Below are 27,110 nucleotides of genomic sequence, written 5' to 3'. Positions count from 1 at the left end.
AATTCTGTCCTCTGTTAACCATGGTGGTGCTTCCTGTGATATCATGAGGCTAAACACTGCAGTTTTGGTTACTGAAGCCCCCAGATTCCCTCGTGAAGACTCCCAAGAGCACTTATCTAGCCAGCAGAAAAAAATCTCACAATTTGTTAAATTGCAGATCATAGAGAATAAAATGGTTGTTGCATAATTTTATGTCACACTATATTTGCGCAGAGGTCTTTCAAATGCAATTTTTTGGGGAAAAACCCTTTAATGAAGTAAAAAACGAAACCGTAAAGTATATGTGAATGATGTTATGCCTTGAGAATCGTGAGAGAATCGTGATCTTTATTCTAAGTTAAAAAAAAAAAAAAATCTTGGTTCTCACTTTTTCCCAGAATTGTGCAGCTCTAGTATGTACTAAGCCAGACATTCCACTTTCATACTGGGCCTATTTTGGCACTCCTCTCCTACATGTAAAAATTATCACTTTTTTGCTAGAAAATTATTCAGTACCCCCTAACATTATATATGTTTTTTAGCAGACACCCTAGGGCAGTGATGGCGAACCTTGGCACCCCAGATGTTTTGGAACTACATTTCCCATGATGCTCTTGCACTCTGCAGTGTAGTTGAGCATCATGGGAAAGGTAGTTCCAAAACATCTGGGGTGCCAAGGTTCGCCATCGCTGCCCTAGGGAATAAATTTCGGCGTTGTTGCAACTTTTTATGTCTCGCGGTATTTGCTTTTTCCCATGAAAAAAAAAATTCATGAGTTAAATAACAAAACGGCAAAGTTAGCCCAATATTTTTACTTTTTTTTTTTTTTTTTAACACTTTTATTCCTTTTACAAGGATTGTAAACATCCCTTGTAATAGGAATGGTGTTTGACAGGTCCTCTTTATAGAGAGATATAGGGTCTATAAGACACCTTATCTCTCCTCCAGGCAGGAAAGCATGAGATAAAAACACTTTCCAGCCACGATCGCAGCTTTGTTTACAATCGCAACCCAGACGTGATGTCATACCGTCGTGCCGGGCCTCTGGTCAAAGATGACTGGTGCCATCTGGTCATTGGAAATATCTATGCTCGTCATCTGGAGGCAACGTATTCTTTCTACGGGTTCCCGATAGCACGGGGGAGCCTGGAGAACCACCAGATGGCGTCAGGAGGGAGTGCCTCGCCTGTAAGAATGATCAAGCGGCAGAACTGCCGATATGATCGTTCTTATGGTGCACAGAATCGCTTGAACTAAAAGCTATCTGGATGATGCCTGTAGATGCAAGCATCATTCAGATATCCCCACTGAAAGTCAAGGACATCATCTGATGTCCTTGGGCTGAAGGTGGTTAACCAGAGGCGGAACTGGTACCAAAGCATCCCACACTGCTGCTATGGGGCTTGGACAGGAGGGGAGTCTAAAGGATGGGGCCCCAGGCATCAAGCCAGATTGGACCAAGCAGCAAATGCAGCCAGCATCCCCAGTAGTTTGCTGGGGCTTTCTGTCTATTCAGCCTCTACTGCCCAACGTGCTGCTTCCTATAACCCCACTCCAGGTGCTGGAAAACTAGTTCCAGACCAGTGCAGCTATAAGCACAGCAGAGTAGAAGGATCTAAACCCATTTCCTGTTTCTGGTCACGTGGAAAAGCATCACATGTTGGTCGCAACAAAACCCTATGATAGACTTGGTGTGCTTTGTGGTTTCCAGTGCAGAGGTTTGATGAAGTTGTAGAGACGGTAAGGAGAAATGGAGTCTAATCTAAGCTCAGAAGGGGTTAAAGTGGTTGTAAACCCTTACAAACCACTTTGCCCTACAGGTAAGCCTAGATTACGGCTTATCTGTAGGTCCAAGAAATATCTCCTAAACCTATATGGTTTAGGAGATATTTACAAAAAGACATGCACCGCTGTCTACGGCTCCTGTGCATATATACGGGAGTGACATCATCTCTGCTCCGGCGCGGTGAGTGGCCGGAGCAGCGATACCCGGAAGAAGCTGGACGCTCCGTGCTACAGGGGACAGCGGTGACATTGCTGGCTCCTGTGCCAGGTAAGTGACACATAATGGGCTACTGTGCGATGCATAGTAGTCCATTATGCTTTACCTTTGCAGGGAGACGAAGGGGAAGTAAACCCGTTAGGGTTTACTTCCTATTTAAGTGGGAAAGGGTGGGGGACTGGTCTGAAGCCGTTAAGGAGAGAAGGGGTTTGGTCTGAGGTCTGAAGTGCTTAAAAAGGAGGTCTGCCCACCTCTGCAAAAATTTAAAGCCAGCAGCTACAAATGATGCAGCTGCAGACTTTTAATAATAGGACACTTACTCGTTTGTTTTTTTGTTTTTTTCAATGACCAGCTTCTGTGGAACAGAGAGATCTACAGTACATACAGATGGGAATTGCTTCATGCTGAACCAGAATAAATTCAACCTGTGTATGGCCAGCTCAGACTATACATTGTTGCTTTGTAGCAAGTCACAAAGTGAGAGGAGTCAACAGATGGCTGTCAGACATTGGTAAATGCTGCCAAGAACGGCAGGAGGATTTACATAATTTTGTCACCTCTGAGCCTGCATCTCAGTCCTGGAAATGCTAAAAAAAAAAAAAATAAAAAAAATAAAAAAAAAATACCTGTAAGTGTTGCACTTAATAAATCTATTAGTATCTATGCACCTGACGTAAAAACCCTGATTTCCAAGATAGAAATGTGTCATGGTGATTAGGTCTGCACCATGATATATTTAGAAAGCAAAAACTCAATGCAGCTGAACAGAAATATCAGGCCAGAGGCAGTGCCATTAAAGTAATGCTTTGATGGCATTCATCTTTAGGACATTAAATTACAATTGTATATAAAATGGCACAATTTTCAAACTCATTATTAAGCCAGCTATGTACTGAAATAAAAAAAGGTACCCTAATAAATAGGACTGTTCATTTCCCAAGGTTAATGCTTGATGACATTTTGAAAGCCTACATTATGACTATAGCTATGAAAATGTTTCACATGGGGTATATCGTTTTAGGCTTACAGTCTAGAATCTCTAACACTTATAGCTGCTTTATATTTTGGGAAACTAAGGCTCATTTATGTTGTCTTGAATGTGCTAAAATCTTTACTCTGTGAAAATTGTATGCACATTTACAGACCACATCCCAAATACAATTTACTTTGTGTGTGCAGTTATTGTTATGATATAGAAATACTTGGGCTTATAGGGATACACCAATAAAATTATTATATTTTTAGGTGGTAGCCACAAGAAAAAAAAATGCACTTCCATTAATGGTTCTGGACAAACCATAACTCCCTTTTGAAAAACAAAAAAACAAAACTTGGATAATGGCTCATTTAACTTGGTACAAACAAAAAATGGAGGAAAAAAAATTGCAAACCTGGACTCTAATAATACAAAATTCTTATGAATAACTGTTGTTCAATGATTGTTGACTTGGTGTTTTCATTTATGAATGATAGTTGAGACAAGAATTGAATATGAAGGAAAAAATAATTGTTTTGTTAAGGTGTGTGTGTATATACCACTATCCTGCTCTGGGGGAGAGAGAAAAATATGAGGGAGGACAGGAAAATGGGATTAAATACATTTCTTTTGCTTCAATTTACAAAGCACTAAAGTGGAACTATAGGCAAAATTGACTTGCTGTATACATTGCAGTCCGTGACTATTAACACAGACATTTTCATTTTATTTGCCCCCTGTGGAATAGACAAGCAGAGTCAAGCCTATAGAATCATACCCACAGATGACGGGATGAACAAATGAGCTTTAGCGTTTAGAAACGTATCTAGCTATAAAGAGAGGATCTTTTGTTTTTAGTGGTGTGACTGTAATGTTCGAAAATCAATTGAAAATATCTGTCACTTTTCTTCAATTTCAATAGTATTTTTTTTTTTTTTTTTTTCAGTCACAGCATATAAAAACTAAGACACAATATTATATAGGGAAAACATCATCAATGTACGTTTGAAATGGATGCTATGGGTCAGTGGATATCCTTTTTGTAATTAAAATAATGTTCATGCTCCTGGTGTCTGTTTTATTTTGTTTGATGCATAACTCCCCAGCATGTTATCGTATGGGGTTTATTTACTAGATGCAAATAGACTGTGCACTTTGCAAAGTGCAGTTTTACTCTGCATGAGCAGTTGCTCCACAGCTTAGTAAATGAGGGGAAGCTCTGCCTGACTCAAACATCCAATCGTGCAAACAAAAATGCGTTTTTTTTTGTTTTTTTTTTCCCCTTGCATGTGATTGGGTATTCCTTGCAAAGTGAGGCTTTACCTCATTTACTAAGCTCTAGAGCAACTGCACTTGCAGAGTACAAGTGCGCAGCCCATTTGCCCTTTTGTAAATCAACACTATGGGGTTTATTTACTAAGTGCAAATCCACTGTGCACTACAAGTGCGCTTGTACGTGATTGGATGATCTAAATCGGCAGAGTTTCCCCTCATTTCGATCTCCTTCCCCCTCAGATCTACAGTGACTGCACTTCCAGTGCAAAGTGGATTTGCCTTTAGTAAATCAACTCCTATGCGTCAATGCACAGAGAGGCTTTTATCAGCATTTTTTGGCAGGGGCGTTTTCTGGTTGGAAAAAAAACCCCAGAACTAGTGGGTTTGAAGAGGCGTTTTTCAGCTGTAAATACTCTAATGCTGAAAAACTCTCAATCCTAAAAAACAACAACTTTGAGCCACAAGCTTTTGTGGGAGTATAGTTTTGCTGTAAAACACTACTGCAAAAAACTCATTCTACTGCTAACACTACTGGCATTTTTAGACCAGTGTGCATGAGGCCTTCCATAATGTCTGACTTTTAGAGTACAGTATATGGTGATGATTATTTATTGTCAGATGCGGATCAAAAGCTTGTTTGAAAACAATATTTGACAACATTTTTGTATGTGCCTTTTTATGACTTCATATATTATTTTTATGGCTCTTGTTATTGCTGATAATGTCTTTTTTGATCTAGCTTGCTTTTTCAGTATGGATACAAATGTTTAGATATAAACAAGCAGGCAAATTTATTAGCCATCGTTTTACATAACTATATGTAAAGTTGAGGGCTAACTTATCAAATGGCCCTTTAACCACTTTCAGACCGAACCATTTTGCTGGTCAATGACCAGAGGTCTTTTTACAATTCGGCACTGCACTGTTTTAACTGGTAATTGCGCGGTCATGCAATGTTGTACCCAAACAAAATTTGCGTCCTTTTCTTCCCACAAATAGAGCTTTCTTTTGATGGTATTTGATTGCCTCTGCGATTTTTATTTTTTGCGATATAAACGTAAAAAGACCGCAAATTTTGAAAAAAAAATGATATTTTCTACTTTTTGTTATTAGAAAAATCCAATAAACTCAATTTTAGTCATACATTTAGGCCAAAATGTATTCAGCCACATGTCTTTGGTAAAAAAAAAAAGTCAATAACTGTATATTTATTGGTTTGCGCAAAAGTTGTCACATCTACAAACTAAGGTACGTTTTCTGGAATTTACGCAGCTTTTAGTTTACGACTGCCTATCTCATTTCTTGAGGTGCTAAATTGGCAGGGCAGTACAAAACCCCCCCAAATGACCCCATTTTGGAAAGTAGATACCCTAAGGAAATTGATAAGTTTTTTGCCTCAAGCGATTGAATAATGACAAAAAAAATTTTTTTTTTTTTTTTTTATTTTTTTTTTACACAAAGTTGTCACTAAATGATATATTGCTCACACATGCTATGGGCATATGTGAAATGACACCCCAAAATAAATTCTGCTGCTTCTCCTGAGTACGGGGATACCACATATGTGGGACTTTTTGGGAGCCTAGCCGCGTACGGGGCCCCGAAAACCAAGCACCGCCATCAGGCTTTCTAAGGGCGTAAATTTTTTATTTCACTTCTAACTACCTATTACAGTTTTGAAGGCCATAAAATGCCAAGATGGCACAAAACCCCCACAAATGACCCAATTTTAGAAAGTAGACACCCCAAGCTATTTGCTGAGAGGCATGTTGAGTCCATGGAATATTTTATATTTTGCCACAAGTTGCGGGAAAAGTACAAACTTTTTATTTTTATTTTATTTTTTCACAAAGTTGTCACTAAATGATATATTGCTCACGCATGCCATGGGCATATGTGAAATGACACCCCAAAATAAATTCTGCTGCTTCTCCTGAGTACGGGGATACCACATATGTGGGACTTTTTGGGAGCCTAGCCGTGTACGGGGCCCCGAAATCCAAGCACCACCTTCAGGCTTTCTAAGGGCGTTACAGTTTTGAAGGCCATAAAATGCCAAGATGGCACAAACCCCCCCCAAATGACCCCATTTTGGAAAGTAGACACCCCTAAATTTAGGGGTACACTAGTGAGACTAGGTAATAAATGGCGGGTGCCCTGAAACTATAAAAAAATAACTAACCAACCAGCGTCACCTGTAACAGTTATATGGTGATCACTGGTGAAAGGGTTAACTAGGGGGCAATCAGGGGGCTTTATGCGGTAGTATATGGGGGTCCCTGGCGCTATAAAAAGCTGCGGCGAACCTAAATACCTACCTGCCTAACTAGCGTCACCTGTGACACTAATACAGCGATCAGAAAAATGATCGCTTATTAGGCTGGGTTCACACTGGAGCGATGCAGGAACGCCACGAATCCGCGGCGGGTTCCCGCATCGCATGCCTCCCGGCGGCAGTTCACACTGCCCTATGCGAACTGCTGGGAGTGTCAGTGAAATGTTAATGACACCCCCAGATCAGTTTGCAGATCGCACTGCGATCTGCAAACTCGGATCGCATGGTGTGAACACCCATGCGATCCGATTCTGCTGCGGACCAAAAAAAAGTGTCCCGTGCGAATTTGCGGCGGGTGCGGCGAATGGCTGAACTCGAATCGCACAGAGATCGGATGTGATTTGCACTGCAGTGCGGTGCGAATCACATCCGTTCTCATAAACCGCTGCAATGTGAACCCAGCCTTGGTGACACTGGCGACGGGGGGTGATCACGGGGTAAACCTTTATTGGGGGGGTTAGGGGGGTACATTAGAACTAAAGGGGGCTAACCCTAACTGCCCTAACAGTTATTACAGTCACAAATGACACCAATGCAAAAAAAAAAATGCAATTGGTGTCACTGTGACTGGGGGGGCAGGGGTAATTGGGGGGGTGATCGGGGGGTAAAGGGGGGGTGTGAGTGTGCCTGGCATGTTCTACTGTGAAGTGTTGTGTTGGTGCAACTCACCGATCCTCTCTCCTCGGTGCCGGAACGAAAAATACCGACATGGAGGAGAGATTACATCACTTCCTCTCCTGTGTTTACATTACAGGAGAGGAAGTGATGCAATGCTTCACTCCCATTCGTCAGGAGCGATCGCGAGGGGGTGGCCATGAATGGCCGCCCCCTCATCCCGGATCGCTCCTGCACGGATACCGACCGCCGCTGGCACCGGGGGGGGGGCCCGATCGGGCCCCCCACCCGCGGGAAGGCAGGGACGTACAGGTATGCCCATATGCCTGCCCGTGCCATTCTGTCGACATACATCGTCGTGCGGCGGTCGGCAAGTGGTTAAAGAGGAGCTCCAGGCCCCCCCCCCCCAAAAAAAAATTACGTCAGCAGCTACAAATACTGTAACTGCTGAATCTTATAACAAGGACACTTGCCTGTCCCAGGGATCCAACAATGTCCTCACCTGAGTTGATTCTTCAATTGGCTTTGGGTGCAGGCATCTCAAGTAAGGGAAACGGGTTTCCTACTGCGTAAGCATGAGCCGTGCTGTGCCAGTGGAATGGTCCCTAAGGCCTCTTTCACACTGGGGCGATGGGGTCTCTCTTTTGTTCATTGACACACAGCTCCATTATTCTTGACCATAGGGTTATTACGGCACCTTCAGGAGAGAACTAGGCAGAACCTGTAATACCTGTATGGTTCTGCCCAGGGGGCGGTCCCTCTGGCAATAAACCCTCAGCCTGCTTCCTGCAGCTCAGTTTTTTTTCTGCCTAGTGAAGGAGAAGGGTCTAGGCTCCCTGCGGGACCATCGGTCCTGGGTTTTTTTCTGGATTTTTGCCAGCTGGCTGGGTGACAGGCTGGATAATATAGATCCTTGTAGTCTCCCCAGCCTGGTCATTGTGTGCAGGCCCTAGCTGCACGCTGGGTCGGTCATGACATGCCCCTCAGGCTCCAGGGGCGTCCCCCCCCCCCATGGGGGATGCTGCATGACTGGCCTGTAGTGCAGTGTGTGTGTGTACCTGGGCCGGGGGTCCTGTGGGGGGCTCTGATCCTTGATTGGGGGCTGCGCTGGCTGTATGTCTCCCTGGGCTGTCATCTGTCTCTTGCTGGTGTCTGTGGGCTCTTCATGTGCTGCCGCCATAGCGCTGACTGCTGCCATTTTCAGTGTACTCTGTGTACAGCATGATCGTCTGCCATTTTCTGTTGGCCTCTGTGAGAAGCATGGTCATCAGCCATTTTCTCTGAGTCCGGCGGCCATTTTCCCTGTGCTTTTTTCTATATAAGAACGGCCATTTTCTTGTAGCCTCAGCATAGTATTTCTCCCCATTGCTGGTTCTTATGCCTCAGAACAGTGCGGTTTTTGTTCCTGGACACTTGTGAGCTGACAGAGGACACAGCGATCAGCGACACTATGGTGCAGCACTCGGTCAGGATGATGAGTCCTGCGGTGGGGCCCCTCAGTCTGTAGCAGCTAGGAGGGTGGGATTGGGCACTTTGTCCTAAGTCCTCAAAGGTGGCAGACAGGGTGGGTCAGCATGGCGTCAGAAGCTGGCATTTCTTCCCCAGATCTGCCTGCAATTGCAACCTGGTCACCTGCAAACAGTGCAGTGCTTTTGGACACTCTGTCGACGATCCTTGAAACGTTCATTGCCAGGGTGGAGGCGGGTGCAAGGGGGTAAAAAACGGGCCCTCCCCCCCCCCCCATCCTCCGGGGAGAGCTCTGATTCAGACTCGGAGCCCCCACGGTGACTGGCGGCCCCTGTTCTGATGTCAGAGGATGCTGACTAGGACCGTTTGGACAGTGAGGATGATTCCGGGTCCACGCAGGAAAAATCACTAGTTGGAGCACTTGTCACCGCTGTGTGAGTTACTCTGAAAATACAGGATGCAGCAGGATCCTCTGCTGAGGGGGCGGTCCCTTTTGGGTCCTGTAATGCCCCGTACACACGACCAGACTTTTCAACATCAAAAGTCTGACGGAATGATTCCGGCAGACTATTCGAACGTGTGTGGGCTGCAGCGGACTTTTGATTTGCAAAAGTCTGACAGACTTTAGAAATGGAACATGTTTCAAATTTTTCCGACAGAACTCTGCCGGACCCAGAAATCCGCTCGTGTGTGTGCTAGTCTGACGGACTAAAACCGACGCTAGGGCAGCTATTGGCTACTGGCTATGAACTTCCTTATTCTAGTCCAGTCATACGTCATCACGTTCGAATCTGTCGGACTTTGGTGTGATTGCGTGTGGCCAAGTCCGTTCATTTGTAAAGTCCGTCAGAAATCTGTCAGAACTCCGGCGAAAGTCTGCCGGACTTAAGTCCTGTCGTGTGTACGCGGCATAAGCCAGCCTGTACACCTAAGGTGTTTCCATATCTGACTTATTTTGATAAATTCATATACAAGAAATGGGGAACCCGCAACTGACCTTTTCGGGCCCAAAAAGAATGGCAGTGCGGTACCCCTTTTGAAGAGGGCCTCCTTTAAAAAATGGTCGGCTTCCCTGGTCGTGGACCCCCCCCCCAGTATCCAGGTTAAATAAAGTAACTATGATTCCGGTAGAAGGGGCTCCGGCATTTAAGGACCCTACCAACAGGCGGGCCGAGGCAGTTGCCCAGGCCTTGTTTAAAGTGGTGGGGTCAGCGTTACGACCGGTACTGGCCATGGCATTAGTGTCGCAGACCCTTCCTGAGTGGGCAAAATGATCGCACCGTTAATTGGAGAAGCAACAGTCCCCTCCAGTCTGCATAGAACTAGCAGACCAGTTGGTGAACGGTGAAGTATGTCTGTGATTCGGCCCTGGATACACTCCCACTGCTCTCCAGAGCATCGATATCAGCAGTGGTGCTACGGCGCCTAATCTGGCTGAAATGCGGACCAGGCATTGCCCTTCTTTGGTGAGCGGCTATTTGGAGCTTCGCTGAATGACATTAAGAATGTCACAGGTGGGAAGAGCATGTTGCTCCCCCAGTCCAAGAAAGTTTGCCCCTGCCCAACACACCGGTGGGGGGTCGCCTTCGGGAGTTTGCAGCTCGGTGGGCCTCCCAGCTGTCTGACCAATGGGTCTGTGAATTGATTTCATCGGGCTACAAGATAGAGTTCCTCTCTTGGCCACCAAACAGATTTTATTTTAATTTTTTTCCCTCCAGCATACCCTCACTCCTGGCTCGCCTGGAGGCCCTGTTTGGGGCAGTAAGGAATCCGCTCAGCCGCAGGGCGATAGTGCCTGTTCCAAAACCGGAAAGGTTTCAGGGATTCTAAGCCAATCTGCAGTCCCCAAAAAGTAAGGGTCCAATCCTGGACCTAAAAGCCCTCAATTGCTTTGTGAAAGTACAAAAGTTCAGAATGGAATCGGTTTGCTCCGTAGTTGCTGCACTCCATCAGGGGGACTCCCTGGTGTCTTTGGACATCCAGGACACGTACTTGCATATACCCATGTACCTCAGGCATCAGAAGTTTCTGCAATTTGCAGTGGGGGAAGAGCACTACCAGTTTGTGGCTCTCCCCTTTTTGGCCTGGCTTCGGGCACTCAGAGTTTTTACCAAGGTATTTGCTCCAATTTTGGCGTTGTTGCGACAACGTGGGATCGCGGGGTCTCTGGACGATCTCCTTCTGAGAGCAGCTTCTGCCTCAGACTTAAGGGAGGATATGGCGATCACCATGCAAACTCCTACAGGAGTTTGGGTGGGTGTTGAACCTCAAGGTCGGTACTAGTGCTGACTCAGCGCCTGGAGTACGTACCTAGGCTCACTGCTGGACTCCCGTGGAGGCGAGAGTGTTTCTCCCTTCAGACAAACTGCAGACTCTCAGAGCCACGGTGAAGCTGTTGATGAATCGCAGGTGGCTGTCGCTTTGTTTCTGCATGTGGGTTCTGGGCCTCATGGTAGCCTCCTTCAAGGTGGTACCGTACACCCAATTTCACACCAGAGTCTTTCAGAGGGAGATATTGTCCCAAGTGGGACAAATCTCCGTTCTCCCTGGATCGGTAGATTCGGGTGAGCCAGTTACTCGGGGACTCTCTTTGGTGGCTGAGATCTCCGGCCCTTCGGTCCGGGAAATTGTTACTGCCTCTTCATTGGATGGTGATCACAACGGACGCCGGCCTGACCGAATGGGATGGAGTACTGGGAGTACAATCGACCCAGGGACTCTGGTCGAGGGAGGAATCCCAGTTACCGATCAATGTGCTTGAGCTTCAAGCAATTGGCTATGTCTCTCCACATGGTCAATGAGACTACGAGGGCGTGCGATCAGAATCCAGTCCGACAACACCACGGTGGTGGCGTATGTCAACCATCAAGGAGGAGCAAGAAGCTCGGCTGCAGCACAAGAGGTCACTCGCATCCTTCGGTGGGCAGAGCGACAGGTACCGGCCCTGACGGCCATATAAATCCCGGGAGTAGAAAACTGGCGGGCTGACTATAAGTAGCCAGATGCTGGACCCAGGAGAATGGTCATTGCATCCGGAGGTGTTCAGGCTTCTTTGCCTGTGGTGGGGCACACCAGATGTGAATCTTCTGGCCTCTTGGCTCAATCAAAAGGTGCAGAGGGTCTTGTCCAGGACAAGAGATCCTTGGGCGGGCACGTTGGTGGCTCCATGGGCGCAGTACCGGCTGATTTACACCTTCCCTTCGCTCAAACTGTTACCACGTCTGCTCCGCAGAGTGGAGGCCGAGGGGATTCTAGTAATACTGATTGGCGTTGGCGCCCTTGGTACGACGACCTAGTACGCCTGGTGATGGATGCTCCTTTATGGTTGCCAATGTGAGACCACCTCTTATCGCAAGGTCTGCTACTCCATCCTGCTTTACCGTCGCTGGTTTTAAGGCATGGCTGCTGAAAGCCAGGTGCTAAAGATCCAAGGTCTGTCGGACTCTGTAATCTCCACTATGCTGAGGGCACAAATCTTCTTCTCGGAAGATATACCATCGTACGTGGAAGGCTTATATCTCGATGTGTGAGGAGATGGGGTGGCATCCGCATCTATTCCATTTCCAGGATCCTGCTGTTCTTACAGCGAGGAGTGGACCAGAAGCTGGCTTTGAGCACCATCAAGGGACAAATAACAGCCTTGGCTCCCCCCCCCCCCCAACGACCCCTGGCATCTCGCTCATTAGTGAGCACCTTTTTGTGCAAGGGGTTCGGCATGTAGTCCCTCCTGGTGCGACCACCCCTACCTCCCTGGGATCTGAACCTGGTGCTATCGGCTCTTCAGAAGCCGCCGTTTTGAGAACATCAGGGAAATCCCCTTGTTGACTCTTTCTCAGAAAGTGGTCTTCCTAGTGGCTATTACATTACAAGGATAAGGTAACCTTCTTTTCTGCCGAAGGGGGTTTCAGCCTTCCATCTCAATGAGGACGTTGTGTTACCATCTCTGTGTCCTAAACCAACACACCCTAAGGAGGTGGCCCTCCATTCCCTAGACGTGGTCCAGGCCCTAAGGGCATACCTGTCTGCCACGGCTCCTTTCCGGAAGTCAGACTCTGTTTGTTTCGGTAGCTGGTCCGAAAAAAGGGCTGTCTGTCTCGTCGACCACCATCTCACGGTGGATCAGACAGATCGTGGTCCAGGCTTATGCCCTGAAGGGGCAGGTGCCCCCCTTTCCTGTCACAGCCTATTCCACCAGGGCAATTGGGACCTCTTGGGCTTTGCGACATCAAGCGTCAGTCTCCCAGATGTGTAAGGTGGCGAATTGGTCGTCCGTTCACACCTTTGCTTTGGCCGCAAAGTTTTGCAGGCGGCCGTGTAATGTTGCAATTTACACTCTTCTTGTTTAAAGAAAGTTACATTTTGGTTGTCAATGCATTCTGATGCATATGTTGGCCGCAAGTTCTGATGTGGTTGATTCAGATGGTGTCTCCTCCGTTGGGGAGTACCTCTAGTTGTGGGTGAAGTTATGTTTGCTGTTCCCACCTCTCGTTATGACACTGCTTGAGGACGTCCCTACGGTCAAGATTGATGGACAGAGCTCCATTAATGAACAAAAGAGAAAATAGGATTTTTGTACTCGCTGTAAAATCCTTTTTCTCTGAAGTTCAGTGACGAATGCAGCACCCACCCCTCCTCCTATTTACGTTATTCTGCTTGTTGACGTACTGGGCTGCAGGAAGCAGGCTGAGGGGTTCTTGCCAGAGGGACCGCCCCCCGAGCCGAACTGTACAGTTCTGTTTGCCACATGTATTACATGTTCTGCCTCGTCCTCTCCTGAAGGTGGCGTAATAACCCTACGGTCAAGAGTAATGGAGCTGTCCATCAATGAACTTCAGAGAAAAGGATTTTATGGTGACTACAAAAATCCTATTTTTTTAGCGGTGCTTTACGGTAAATTTTCGCCACCCTATTTGGCTGCTAGCGGGGTGCTTTTACCCTCCCCCCCCCAGCAGCTGAGAGAGGGTTAAAACCACCGCAAAATACTGCTGCAGCCATATGCTGGAAGTATTGCCACGCTGACCCTTTGATTTCAATGGGCAGGAGCGGTTTAGGAGCAGGGTTGACGTTTTTAACGTCCTGCAAGTGCACAGCTCCAGTGTGAAAGCACTCAGCTTTCACACTGGAGACAGGTGCATCTCTTTACGGGCGCTATTTTTAACACTGTAGAGCCTGTAAAGCGCCTCGGTGTGAAAGGGGTCTCTGTCTTCTGGGACTCGTGATGTGTCCCAGATGACTGCGGGTGAAGGAGAAGTGCCGAACTTTCGGCTCACATCAGGTGGCGCCTCTGACTGGAAGTCTTCTCCAGCCTGCTCTGTTGTCGCGGGAGAGAGTAGTCTCCTCCCAACAGTAGAAGCCGCAACAGCATCAGAAGGGTAGAAGACCCAGGGCTCTGCGGCCACATGATTGCACGTGCAAAACGCTGATCTAAGATGTTGTGTTTTACATTGCTCTTTATGCCCTTGGTCACAAATTGCTATGAGAAGATAAGTCAGTTAATAATAATCGTTTTTCCTTCTCCTTTAACATTGGCTTTATATCCATCAGTTTTTTTGTATTTTTTACATTTTATGACATGTGATCCTAGATTCCAGCTAATTCTCTGTATTTTGTTTTTCACAGGTTAATAGAGGACTGCCTCCCACCACTGCCAAGTTCTCCTAAGAAAGTCTGTGCTGCTAAACGGAAGCAGTACTATATAAATCGTGCCATCCGCAACTCTGACCTTACTCCAAAGGCTAAAGGGAGGAAGAATCTACGCCGCCTAGAAAACAGTGAGACAAATTAAGGGGAGAGGACACTCACAGATATGGAATCTGGGGCACCTCTTCTCTTCAAAATTGCTTGCAGCATGTGGCACTTCAACAGTGTTCCTCTGCATATTCCATAATATTGCCATTGTTGAATATTTTTTTTTTTTAAAGCAGTAGCACTGTCAAATTTTGACAGTTCTAGCACATAGATATGTAACACTGGTTCCAGCTAGTTCCTATATACTCATGATTTACTTTGACTAAAGATCTTGCTGGGGTCTATGAGGGTAAGTATAATCAGTGCACATAAGAGTAAGCCACCTTGAATGAACAGTAGCTCAGAATGCCAACATACTCTATTCTGTGTCAGGTGCTCGCCCACAAGCGTATCCTTGCTTTGAGTGGTGTAGCTGAGATGACCAACGGGTTTAAAGCGGTTGTAACCCCAAAAAAAAAAACATGCCCCTATCCCTTTAAGGCACGAGATATAGCACAATGCTTTTGCCATGTCATTTCTCCCTCTGTTGTACAATGCCTGGTTGATCCTGCCTATTCCTGTGTTCCTTTATGTTTATACTGACCACGCTTATGGCTGCTGATCCCTGATAGCATGGTCAGATTACGTGCTTCCATCATCCTGCTCTTTCCTCAGTGTCTCCTGCATCTCCCCTCCCTCTTGCCCTGTCATTTCTGAAGCTGATCTGCTCCCCTCCCCTCTCCTCCTGCCTTTGAGTATTCTGCTGCAGCTACTCCTTTCCTTTGGTAAAGTGGTTGTAAAGTAACATCTATACACGTATCCTCACTGTTTCAGGAGCATATTAAAGAGGAGGTCCAGGCCCCCCACTAAAAATTAAGTCAGCAGCTACAACTACTGCAGCTGCTGACTTTCAACCACTTCCAGCTCAAGGACGTCATGACATCCTTCACTTTCAGTGGGGATATCTGGATGATGCCCACTTTCAGTTGGGATATCTGAATAAAGCCAGCGATTCTGTGCACCATAAGAACGATCATAGCGCCCCGCTATGGTGTTTTTTTGTTTTTTTTAATCCCATGCTTTCCATCCTGGAGGAGAGATGTGGGGTCTTATAGACCCCATATCTCTCCATAAAGAGGACCTGTCGCGCACCATTCCTATTACAAGGGATGTTTACAATCCTTGTAAAAGGAATAAAAGTGTTAAAAAAAAAAAAAATTGAAGAGAAAGTGTAAAAATAAAGTAAAAAATGTAAAACATGCCCCTGCAAGTGAACACACACATCGTTCAAACCACACATGAGGTATTGCCACGTGCATTAGAGTGAGAGCAAAAATTCTAGCACTAGACTTCCTCTATAACTCTAAACTGGTAACCTGTGAGTGTGCGCAAATTAAAAGAAACATAAACCTGTAAACATATAACCTGTAACCATTCCATGAGTGTGTGTAATTTTAAACTGTGACATGTTGGGTATCTATTTACCCGGCGTAACATCTTTCACATTATACAAAAAAATTGGGCTAACTTTACTGTTTTTTGTTATTTATGAAACTGTTTTGTTTCCCAAAAATACACGTTTGAAAAACCGGTGCACAAATACCCCGGTATAAAAAGTTGCATTGACCGCCATTTTATTCCCTAGGGTGTCTGCTAAAAAAAAAACAATGTTTGGGGGTTCTGAGTAATTTTTCTAGCAAAAAAGTGATGATTTTTACATGTAGGAGAAGAGTGCCAAAATAGGCCCAGTTTGGAAGTGGTTAATATATGGACAGTTGTCCAGGGAGCCCGCGATGTCGGCACCCCAGCAGATCTTCAGACTTCCGGGAAATGGGACGCCCCCCTGAAAGGTGCCAAATGTGGCACCGGGGGGGGGGAGATGAGCGGAAGTTCACTTCTGAGTGGAACTCCGCTGTAAGCACGGTGTGGTGTGTGTTGTGTTTTTTTTTTTTTTTTTTTTTTTTATTATGCTAAATATCTTCTTTGCCCAGCTCTGTGGTCATATGTTCTCCCTCTGCTAGCTTGCATGTCAGAGGGGTACCTCGGCCCCTCCCATTGTACTCCTTAGATCAAGAAGAAGAGCAGGGGAAGGACATGTGACAACACAGCAGAGCTGGGCAAAGAAGGCATTAAAAAGAAGAAAAAAAATAAAAATACACACGCTATAATGTGTTCCTAAAACAGAGGATAAAAGAATATAATAGATGTGACTTTACCCCTATTTTAATCGTAAGCCCATAAGGGTGAACTGCATCATAGTCTTAAGGCAGGACTTTTACAACATGTTTGTGTGACTGCAATAAAGTTGATATAACACCAGTGATGTCATCACTGTGCAGCCTGCTGTTCTTTTGGTTTTGTTTAGTACTATTCTGAGCTAAAAGTAACTTTTGTAAACCTTTTTAGTCAAGTAATTATCTTATCTAATGGCTTCAATGCTTACCAAGTCACTAACCTGGAACAAGTATTAAAACAAAAATGTCTAAAGTCAATCTGACTTTGAGGTAACATTCATGTTACAAGTTAGTGACTTCTTTAAAGAGGAATTGCAGTGCTCACATAATTAGTAATAAAAACATCTTTGCCATTCTGAAGCTTCCCTCCAACCACTTTGCATGTTTTTTATATACACACACACATATATATATATATATATATATATATATATATATATATATATATATATATATATATATATATATATATATATATATATAATTTTTTTATATATATATACACACACACACACTGTGATCCTTTACTTGCCAAATATCCTGCAGAAATCTCCCTCCATTAGTCTGGCTGCAACCATTTTAACTGTGGGCACGTGAAGCTGCTGCCTGTTTGCTTCCTGGATTTACACAGACACACACCTCCAGCTCTTGTCCCTCTTATGTCTCCCCCTCCCCCTCCCTTCCTGGCAAACTCTGAGGAGAGTGAGAGAGAGGGCTGTGCCTCAGAAGTGGGCTGTATAAGGCTCGGTTCACACAGGGGCGATGCGACTTCAGGTCGACTTTGTGAGGCAACTTGGAGACGACTTTTAGACACGACCTGGGGCGACTTTTGCCGCGGCCAATGAGCCCTGAAGGGGGAACTCCACGGCAAATTTCTGAAAAAAATTTGGCGTGGGTTCCCCCTCCGAGAGCATACCAGGCCCTTAGGTCTGGTATGGATTCCAAGGGGAACCCCCTACGCCGAAAAAAACAGCGTGAGGTCCCCCCAGATCCACACCAGACCCTTAGCCGAGCACGCTACCCGGCTGGCCAGGAAAGGGGGTGGGACGAGCCGTACCAGGCCGCGTGCCCTCAACATGGGGGGGTGCCTTGGGGGAGGGGGGGCGTGCGGCCCCCCCACCCCAAAGCACCTTGTCCCCATGTTGATGAGGACAAGGGCCTCTTCCCGACAACCCTGGCCGTTGGTTGTCGGGGTCTGCGGGCGGGGGGCTTATCGGAATCCGGGAGCCCCGTTTAATAAGGGAGCCCCCGGATACCGGCCCCCCACCCTATGTGAAGGAGTATGGGGTACAATGTACCCCTACCCAGTCACCTGTAAAATAAAGTACAAAAAAAACACAACACACAAGATAAAATAGTTTATTGCATAGCTCTGGGGGTCTTCCGTCTTCGGGGGTCTTGTCGCCGGACTCCTCCGCTATCTTCTTGTAGCTCTTTTACTAGCGGAGGAGCCCGGCTTTCTTCCTCGCCGCCGCCCTCTTCTTCCGACTTCGGGGGTCTTGTCCCCCTCTTCGGTTCTTCTGCCAGGCCACCGCGCCTTCTTATAGCTCTTTTACAGGCGGTGGCCCGGTCTTCTGTCGCCGCCGCCGCTTTCCGTTCTTCTCCAGCAGATGTTGACTTGACGCTCTCTCCGGCCGCAATGCCAGGGGCGCGCTGCGCGGCGACTTGTATAGGGACAAGGGGCGGGGTCATCGATTGATGTCACATGGGGTTGATGTCACATGGTGACCCCGCCCCCTTACGATGCCACAGTCCCGGAGGATGCTGGCACTGTCAACATGTGACATCAACCCATGTGACATCAACCCATGACCCCGCCCCTTGTCCTTATATAAGTCGCCACGCAGCGCGTCCCTGGCATTGCGGCCGGAGAGAGCGTCGAGTCAACATCTCCAGGAGAAGAAGAACGGAAGGCGGCGGCGACAGAAGACCGGGCCACTGCCTGTAAAAGAGCTATAAGAAGGCGCGGTGGCCCGGCAGAAGAACCGAAGAGGGGGACAAGACCCCCGAAGTCGGAAGAAGAGGGCGGCGGCGAGGAAGAAAGCCGGGCTCCTCCGCTAGTAAAAGAGCTACAAGAAGATAGCGGAGGAGTCCAGCGAGAAGACCCCCGGAGACGGAAGACCCCCGGAGCTGTGCAATAAACTATTTTATCTTGTGTGTTGTGTTTTTTTTTTGTACTTTATTTTACAGGTGAATGGGTAGGGGTACATTGTACCCCATACTCATTCACATAGGGTGGGGGGCCCCCTTATTAAAGGGGGCTCCTGGATTCCGATAAGCCCCCCGCCCGCAGACCCCGACAACCAACGGCCAGGGTTGTCGGGAAGAGGCCCTTGTCCTCATCAACATGGGGACAAGGCACCCCCCCATGTTGAGGGCACGCGGCCTGGTACGGCTCAGGAGGGGGGCCGCCTCCTCGTCCCCACCCCCTTTCCTGGCCGGCCGGGGAGCGTGCTCGGATAAGGGTCTGGTGTGGATCTGGGGGGACCCCCACGCCGTTTTTTTCAGCGTAGGGGGTTCCCCTTGGAATCCATACCAGACCTAAGGGCCTGGTATGCTCTCGGAGGAGGAACCCACGCCAATTTTTTTTCAGAAATTTGGCGTGGAGTTCCCCCTTCAGAGCTAATAATTCTGTTAAAGTCGCCTCCGTATAGACAGAGATCCGATGAAATCAATGGGTACAAGTTGCCTACAAGTCGGATTCGAGTAGTACAGGAACTTCTTTTGAAGTCGGAGCGACTGTCAGTAGTGTGCATTAAGACGGCTCTCATTCACTTACATTGATTTTTAAATGTTGTCCGACCTGAGACGACTAGGGGCGACCTGAAGTCGGATCGGAGTCGCCCCTGTGTGAACCGAGCCTAAGGTATTTACTGGCAGAAAAAAAAAATTATTTACTATCCCAAGTTAAAACAACAAGAGCAGAAGATTTAATAGATGTAAAGTTGAAAAAAAATGACCACCCGCTCACAATCTGCATGCTATCCATCCTCAATACCTCGCATTAAGAATATACCCCTCCCACTGCTTGCTAAAAGCAATCTAGCTAATTCGACGCCAGGATTGCTTTTACATGAAAGCCAACCATTGGCTAAAAAAAAAAACTAACAAGAGGATGCCTGCACTAGCAGGCATCATCCTGGTATAACCACTCAGTCCAGCGACATACCAGTACGTTGCTGGTCCTTGTTGGGCGTATACAGTGAGGAGGGGGGGAAAGAATTTGATCCCCTGCTGATTTTGTACGTCTGTCCACTGACAAATGATCAGTCTATAATTTTAATGGTAGGTTTATTTTAACAGTGAGAGACAGAATAACAAAAAAAATATACATAAAAATGCATTTCAGAAGTTATAAATTGATTTGCATTTTAATGAGTGAAATAAGTATTTGATCCCCTATCAATCGGCAATATTTTTGGCTTCCAGGTGTCTTCTATACAGGTAATGAGCTGAGATTAGGAGCACACTCTTATAGTGAGTGCTCCTAATCTCAGCTTGTTACCTGTATAAAAGACACATGTCCACAGAAGCAATCAATCCAATTCTAATCTCTCCACCATGACCAAGACCAAATAGCTGTCCAAGGATGTCAGTCAAGATTGTAGACCTGCACAAGGCTGGAATGGGCTACAAGACAATCGCCAAGCAGGCTTGTGGGAGGGTGACAACGGTGTGATTTTTCGCAAATAGAAGAAACACAAAATAACACTCAATCTTCCCTGGTCTGGGACTCCATGCACGATCTCACCTCGTGACATTTCAGTGATCATTGAGGAGATTCTTCCGTGCAGTTCTGGGCTGATTCTCATGATCTCAAGGCAGCTGGGACCATAGTCACTAAGAAAACAATTTGTAACTACACCGTGAAGGACTGAAATCCTGCAGCACCCCCAAGGTCCCTCTGCTCAAGAAAGCACAAGTACAGGCCCATCTGAAGTTTGCTAATGAACATCTCATTCAGAGGAGAGCTGGGTGAAAGTGTTGTGGTCAGATGAGACCACAATCTCAAGCTCTTTGGCATCAACTCAACTCGCCATGTTTGGAGGAGGAGGAATGCTGCCTATGACCCCAAGAACACCATCCCCACCGTCAAACATGGACGTGAAAACTTCATGCTTTTGGGTTGTTTCTCTGCTAAGGCGACAGGACAATTTCACCACGTCAAAAGAACAATGGACGTGGCCATTTATTGCCAAGTCTTGGGTGAGAAACAGGGCATGGAAAATGGGTCATGGATGGGTATTCCAGCATGACCATGACCCAAAACACATGGCCAAGGCAACAAAGGAGTGGCTCAAGAAGCACGCTGAGGTACCGGAGTGGCCTAGCCAGTCTCCAGACCTTAATCCCATAGAAAATATGTGGAGGGAGCTTAAGGTTCAAGTTTCCAAATGTCAGCCTCAAAACCTTAGTGACTTGGAGAGGATCTGCAAAGCGGAATGGGACAAAATACCTCCTGAGAGGTGTGCAAACCTGGTGGCCAACTACAAGAAATGTCTGACCGCTGTGATTAACAACAAGGGTTTTGCCACCAATTAAGTCATGTTTTGTGAAGGGGTGTCATTTTTATTTATTTTTTCTCTCTATCTTACTGTGTGCGGGTGTGGATAGATGGAGATGGGGGGGGGGGGGGGAGAGAGAGATGGAGATATATAGATATAGAGAGGGATGGATTGAGATAGATAGATAGATGGATATCTATCTCACAAAAGTGCACCTCGCCTATTACTTTTCATGTGACAACACTGCAGAAATTATACTTTGCTACAATGTAAATTAGTGAGTGTACAGCTTGTATAACAGTGTACATTTGCCGTCTCCTCAAAATAATTCAACACACAGCCATTAATGTCTAAACTGCTGGCAACAAAAGTGAGTACACCCCTAAGTGAAAATGTCCAAATTGGGCCCAATTAGCCATTTTCCCTCCCGGTCTCTTGTGACTCATTGTTACAAGGTCTCAGGTGTAAATAGGGGGCCAATATGTTGAATTTGGTGTTATCGCTATCGCTCTCACGAAATGGCACCTCATGGCAAAGAACTCTCTGAGGATCTGAAAAAAAAAGATTTGTTGCTCTATATAAAGATTGCTTAGGCAATAACAAGATTGTCAAGACCTTGAAATTGAGCCACAGCGCGGTGGCCAAGACCATACAGCAGTTTAACAGGACGGGTTCCACGGAGAACAGGCCTCGCCATGGTTGACCAAAGAAGTTGCGTGCATGTGCTCCGCGTCAAATACAGAGGTTGTCTTTGGGAAATGGACACGTAGTGGTTGAAGGGGTGGGGGGGCCAGCCTGTCAGTGCTCAGACCATACTGCATCAAATTGGTCGTCCCAGAAGGAAGCCTCTTCTAAAGATGATGCACAAGAAAGCCTGCAAACCGTTTTTACTGAAGACGAGCAGACTAAGGACATGGATTACTAGAACCAAGTCATGTGGTCTGAGGCGACCAGGATAAATTTATTTGGTTCAGATGATGTCAAGCTTGTGTGGCGGTAACCAGGTGAATAGTACAAAGGCAAATGTGTCTTGCCTACAGTCGAGCATGGTGATGGGAGTGTCATGGTCTGGGGCTGCATGAGGGCTGCTGGTACTGAGGAGCTACAGTTCATAGAGGGAACCATGAATGCCAACATGTACTGTGACATACTGAAGCGGAGCATGATCTCCTCCCTTCAAAGACTGGGCCGCAGGGCATTGTTCCAACATAACGACCCCCAAACACACCTCCAAGACCACTTCCTTGCTAAAGAAGCTGAGGGTAAAGGTCGCGGACTGACCAAGCAGCTCTCCAGACCTAAACCCTATTGAGCTTCTGTGGCGCATCCTCAAACGGAAGGTGGAGGAGCTCAAGGTCTGTCGTCATGGAGGAGTGGAAGAAGACTCCAGTGGCAACCTGTGAAGCTCTGGTGAACTCCATGCTCAAGAGGGTTAAGGCAGTACTGGAAAATAATGGTGGCCACACAAAATATTGACATTTTGGGCCCAATTTGGATATTTTTACTTAGGGGTGAACTCACAGTTGTTGCCAACTGTTTAGACATTAATGGCTGTGTGTTGAGTTATTTTGAGGGGGACAGCAAATTTACATTGTTAAACAAGCTGTACACTCACTACTTTACATTGTAGCAAAGTGTCCAGTTCTTCAGTGTTGTCACATGTAAAAATATATAATAAAATATTTTCAAAAATGTGAGGGGTGTACTCTTTTGTGAGATACTGTATATATTTGAAAAGTTCAAAGCATTCCTGCCCAAAACCCTTATTTTAAATCAAATCAAAAAAATTAAAAAACCTAGCAAGATCCATTAAAGGTATTCCATAATTTACAGTTTCAGCCTATTTAGATAGCGCCCTTCCTCAGACAGGAAGACATCAAAATTTTAAAAACGCATAACCATATTTATATATACATATTGTGACGGATCCGATCCCACTCTCCCATTGAGTGCTTCCGTCAGTATATCCCGCTTCCTCCAATCTGACTATCGAAAAGATATATTATCATAGCTGCACTGTATACAAGTCTAGCCAAAAATTAGCTTGTAGAATCTTGAATGCCTTTATTGGACAGAATCCAGTGCCTTTTATACACATTTTACACAACCGCAACAACAACAACTTAAAAGACAATTACACAATTAACATGTTTAATTAAGCCAACACTTAAGGCAGCCTAGGTGACCAGACAGTCCGTCTCCGGAGGTCAATGTGATCAGCTCTTTTAAGGATTGTGTATTGTTCAAAATTAACATTCAAGAGAACGGTCTCGCAAAAATGTAACAAAAGAAAGATTAATATATCCATACCAAAAAAACAGGGTGAATGTGGACAGAAAAGGGTCCTTGCAGCCAGTGTCTGCGACACATCATGAGCACCTGCAATCAATTAGGTTACATAAATGACTAGCCACACAGCATAAATGTCTTCAATCAAAATTACTGAAATGACTGAAAGCTGGATACAATCCCCGACATCACTTTCCAAGAATCGTAATCGCTTCCCGGCGCACAACGATGTACGTTGGCAGAATGGCACGGGCAGGCAAATTGGTGTACAGGTACGTCCATTTGTATTTGCTGCCCTGCCATTGCGCGTGCCAGTTGGGACCCCCGTGAGTCCGGTCGCAGGTCCTGCAGACTCGATCGCTGCGGGGATACCCGTGATTGTCTCACAGTTAGGGGCACACTTAACCCCTACACTGCCACCCCTGGTTAACCCCTTCACTGCCAGTGTCATTTACACAGGAATCGGTGCATTTGTATAGCACTGATTGCTGTATAAATGACACTGGTCCAAAAAATGTGTCAAAGATGTCCGACATGTCCGCCATAATGTCGCAGTAACAATAAAAATCGCTGATCGCCGCCATTACTAGTAAAAAAAAAAATGATTAATAAAAATGCCATAAAACTATCCCCTATTTGGTATTTAACCAAAAACGGTCCGGTCTGAAAGTGGTTAATACCAACCTAATATAGAAAAAAATGACCACATAATCTGTTTCCAGCGATGTATCTATACAGGGTGGATTTGATTTAAATCAAGTTGCTTTAAATCAGTAGTAAAAAGGCTTGATTTAAAGCAAATCTATTTTAAAGTGGAGGGCCACCCAAAAAAATGCATTAATAAAATGAAAAAAAATAAAAATGCATTTTTTCCCTTACCTGAAACGCTGTTTAAAGACAGTCTTCCTAATCTGCCTCTTCCTATTCCGCTGCGCTTCCTCCTCTTCGGTGAGCAGCCCCGTTGCCTTCTGGGACAGAGGCTCCTCTCCATTCATAAACAAAAGAATCGTAAACACAGTTTACAATGCTCAGTTATGAATGGACAGAGTCGGTGATCGCGAATCACGGCTGTTCATTTGGAAAAGGAAGGAGCCGGTAAATGGCAGATTTACCGGCTCCTTCTTCTGCTCTCCATCTTGACAGATCGAGGACAAAGGGGCTGGAGCATGGAGGGGGGCAGGAGGAGCACAGAGGAGGACTGGAGGAGGATACAGGGACAGTCGGGTTTATCATCTCCCTGTATAGATTTCAATAAAGCAGCTGAAAACCGTGGGAGGGAGAGGAGAAGCGGCTGTCGGCTGCTCTATTACAAGAAGATCGGTGCTTGTAACTCCTCCAATCACCCCTGACCGTCCAGGTATCGGATCAAGCATAAGAGCATTTGCCCGAGTACAAGTATGCTCAGTATCGGCACTGGTGCAACCCGAGTTCTGAATAATTTTCTAGAGGGAAAAAAAAATATTTTTACATGTAGAAGTGAAGTGCCAGAATTGGCCTGGGTGGGAAATGGTTAAAATTCATGGGTACTACCACTCCTATTGGATTAATACATTTTTAACTGAGATCGCATGTCCTTTGTCAATGAAATGCCTAGCCAGTGGCAATTGGAAGGAACCATTGCAAGGAATCTCATGCAATGGTTAGTATATATACGATATACGTCGGCAGAAAGGTACGTACAGGCATATTAACGTACCTGTACGTTGCCCTTTAAGAAGCAGCTTGCGGGCGCGTGTGCTAGAGCTGCACAATTAATAGTCAATTAATCGTAATCGCAATCTTGACTAAGCAAAGAAATTGTGATTCTCATTTTGGCCAGAATCGTGCAGCTCTAGCACGCGCCCACCGCGAGCTCCGTGAGTGTGAGTTCGTGGGGATACCCACAATCAGCTCATGGAGAGGAAGAATGGGGAAATGCTGATGTAAACAAGCATTTCCCCGTTCTGCCTAGTGAAACTGACACTGATCATCGGGAGCGGCGATCAGTGTCATGTCACACATAGCCCCTCCCCCCACAGTTATAATCACTCCCTAGGACACACATAACTCCTACAGCGCCCCTAGTGGTTAACCCCTTCACTGCCAGTCATATTTACACAGTAATCAATGCATTTTGTAATCGCAGTATAAATGTGACTGGTCCCAAAATGGCGCCAAAAGCGTCTGATCTGTCCATCCATAATGTTGCAGTTCATAATCGCCACCATTACTAATAAAAAAAAAAAAAGTATAAAAATGCCATAAAACTATCCCCTATTTTGTAGACGCTATAACTTTTGCGCAAACCAATCAATAAACGCTTATTTAATAAAAAAATTTTACCAAAAATATGTAGAAGAATACGTATCGGCCTAAACTGTGGGGAAAAAACATTTTTGTTTTTATATATTTTTCTGGGGATATTATAGCAAAAAGTAAAAAATAATGCAATTTTTTTTGTTTATAGTGCAAAAAATAAAAACCGCAGAGGTGATCAAATGCCACCAAAAAGCTCTATTTGTGGGGGGAAAATGGACGTCAAATATGTTTGGGAATTGTCAGTTAAAGCAACGCAGTGTCGAATCGCAAAAAGTGCAAAAGGTCTTTTGCCAGCCAAATGGTCCGGGGCTGAAGTGGTTAAGGATCCAAAAGGTTTGGCTGTGAAGAGGAGGGTACCACCCTCGAAACTCCTTTTCACAGAGCCTGCCTTCTGAACTAAAAAGGTGCTGAAGGGGCAAGTTTCAGAAGGCAGAGTCAGTACAGCAATAAATGTATACATACATCAATGTACCATGGAATATGTTGCCCCTTGAAATTGAAAGAAACTGAAAGTAAACCAAAGGAATGAGCAGAGGAGAAGCTGCAAAGCATGCAGAAAATTGTTGAGACATACACACACCTCCATGTTATTCATGTATAACATCACATTTGGGCTGCTCTACGCCGCTTATTTTAATGGCTTCTCCTGGTGGACACCTACCCCTGCATCCACAACACACGTGAATGAAGAAAATGCTAGTGAGGCGTTTACAGTTTGTCACCATTTAGGATGTCTGGTAGACAATGAAAATTGCCTTAAAATTCTATATATCCCTAAAAGAAGAGTCCTTTAACCACTTCAGCCCCGGAAGAATTTACCCCTTTCCTGACCAGAGCACTTTGCGGTTCGGCGCTGCGTCGCTTTAACTGCCAATTGTGCGGTTGTGCGACGTGGCTCCCAAACAAAATGGACGTCCTTTTTTTCCTCAAATAGCGCTTTCTTTTGGTGGTATTTGATCACCCCTGCGGTTTTTATATTTTGCGCTATAAACAAAAAGCATACATTTTGAAAAAAAATTTTTTTACATTTTGCTATAATAAATATCCCTCAAAAATGTATAAAAAATAAAAAAAAATTATTCAGTTTAGGCCGATACGTATGCTACATATTTTTGGTAAGACAATCGCAATAAGCGTCTATTGATTGGTTTGTGCAAAAGTTAAGGCGTTTACAAAATAGGGGATAGTTTTATGGCATTTTTATAAATAATTTATTTATTTTTTTAAATGGTGGCGATCAGCAATTTTTATCGCTACTGCGACATTATGGAGGACACATCGGACATTTTTGACACATTTTTGGGATCATTGTCATTTTAATCAGTGCTATACAAATGTACTGATTCCCGTGTAAATGACACTGGCAGTGAAGGGGTTAACCACTAGGTGGCAGTGTAGGGGTTAAGTG

General features: G+C 45.6%; 1 protein-coding gene across 2 annotated transcripts in view; it reads left to right on the top strand.

Annotated features, from left to right (window-relative positions):
- Nucleotides 1–27,110, top strand: part of R3HDM4 (R3H domain containing 4) — a 102,790-nt gene that overhangs the window by 35,272 nt on the left and 40,408 nt on the right. For both annotated transcript variants that reach the window (XM_077475649.1, XM_077475648.1), the window contains exon 2: nucleotides 14,269–14,420. In XM_077475649.1, the coding sequence (XP_077331775.1) occupies nucleotides 14,269–14,420 (152 nt within the window). The remainder of the gene's footprint in view (nucleotides 1–14,268; nucleotides 14,421–27,110) is intronic.

The sequence above is a fragment of the Lithobates pipiens genome, unplaced genomic scaffold, assembly GCF_037356315.1.
Source record: "Lithobates pipiens isolate NorthernLeopardFrog02 unplaced genomic scaffold, aLitPip1_a1.2 Scaffold_13, whole genome shotgun sequence".
NCBI lineage: Eukaryota > Metazoa > Chordata > Amphibia > Anura > Ranidae > Lithobates > Lithobates pipiens.
Note: the sequence above shows the minus strand (reverse complement) of the source record. Positions and strands in the feature narration are given on the sequence as shown.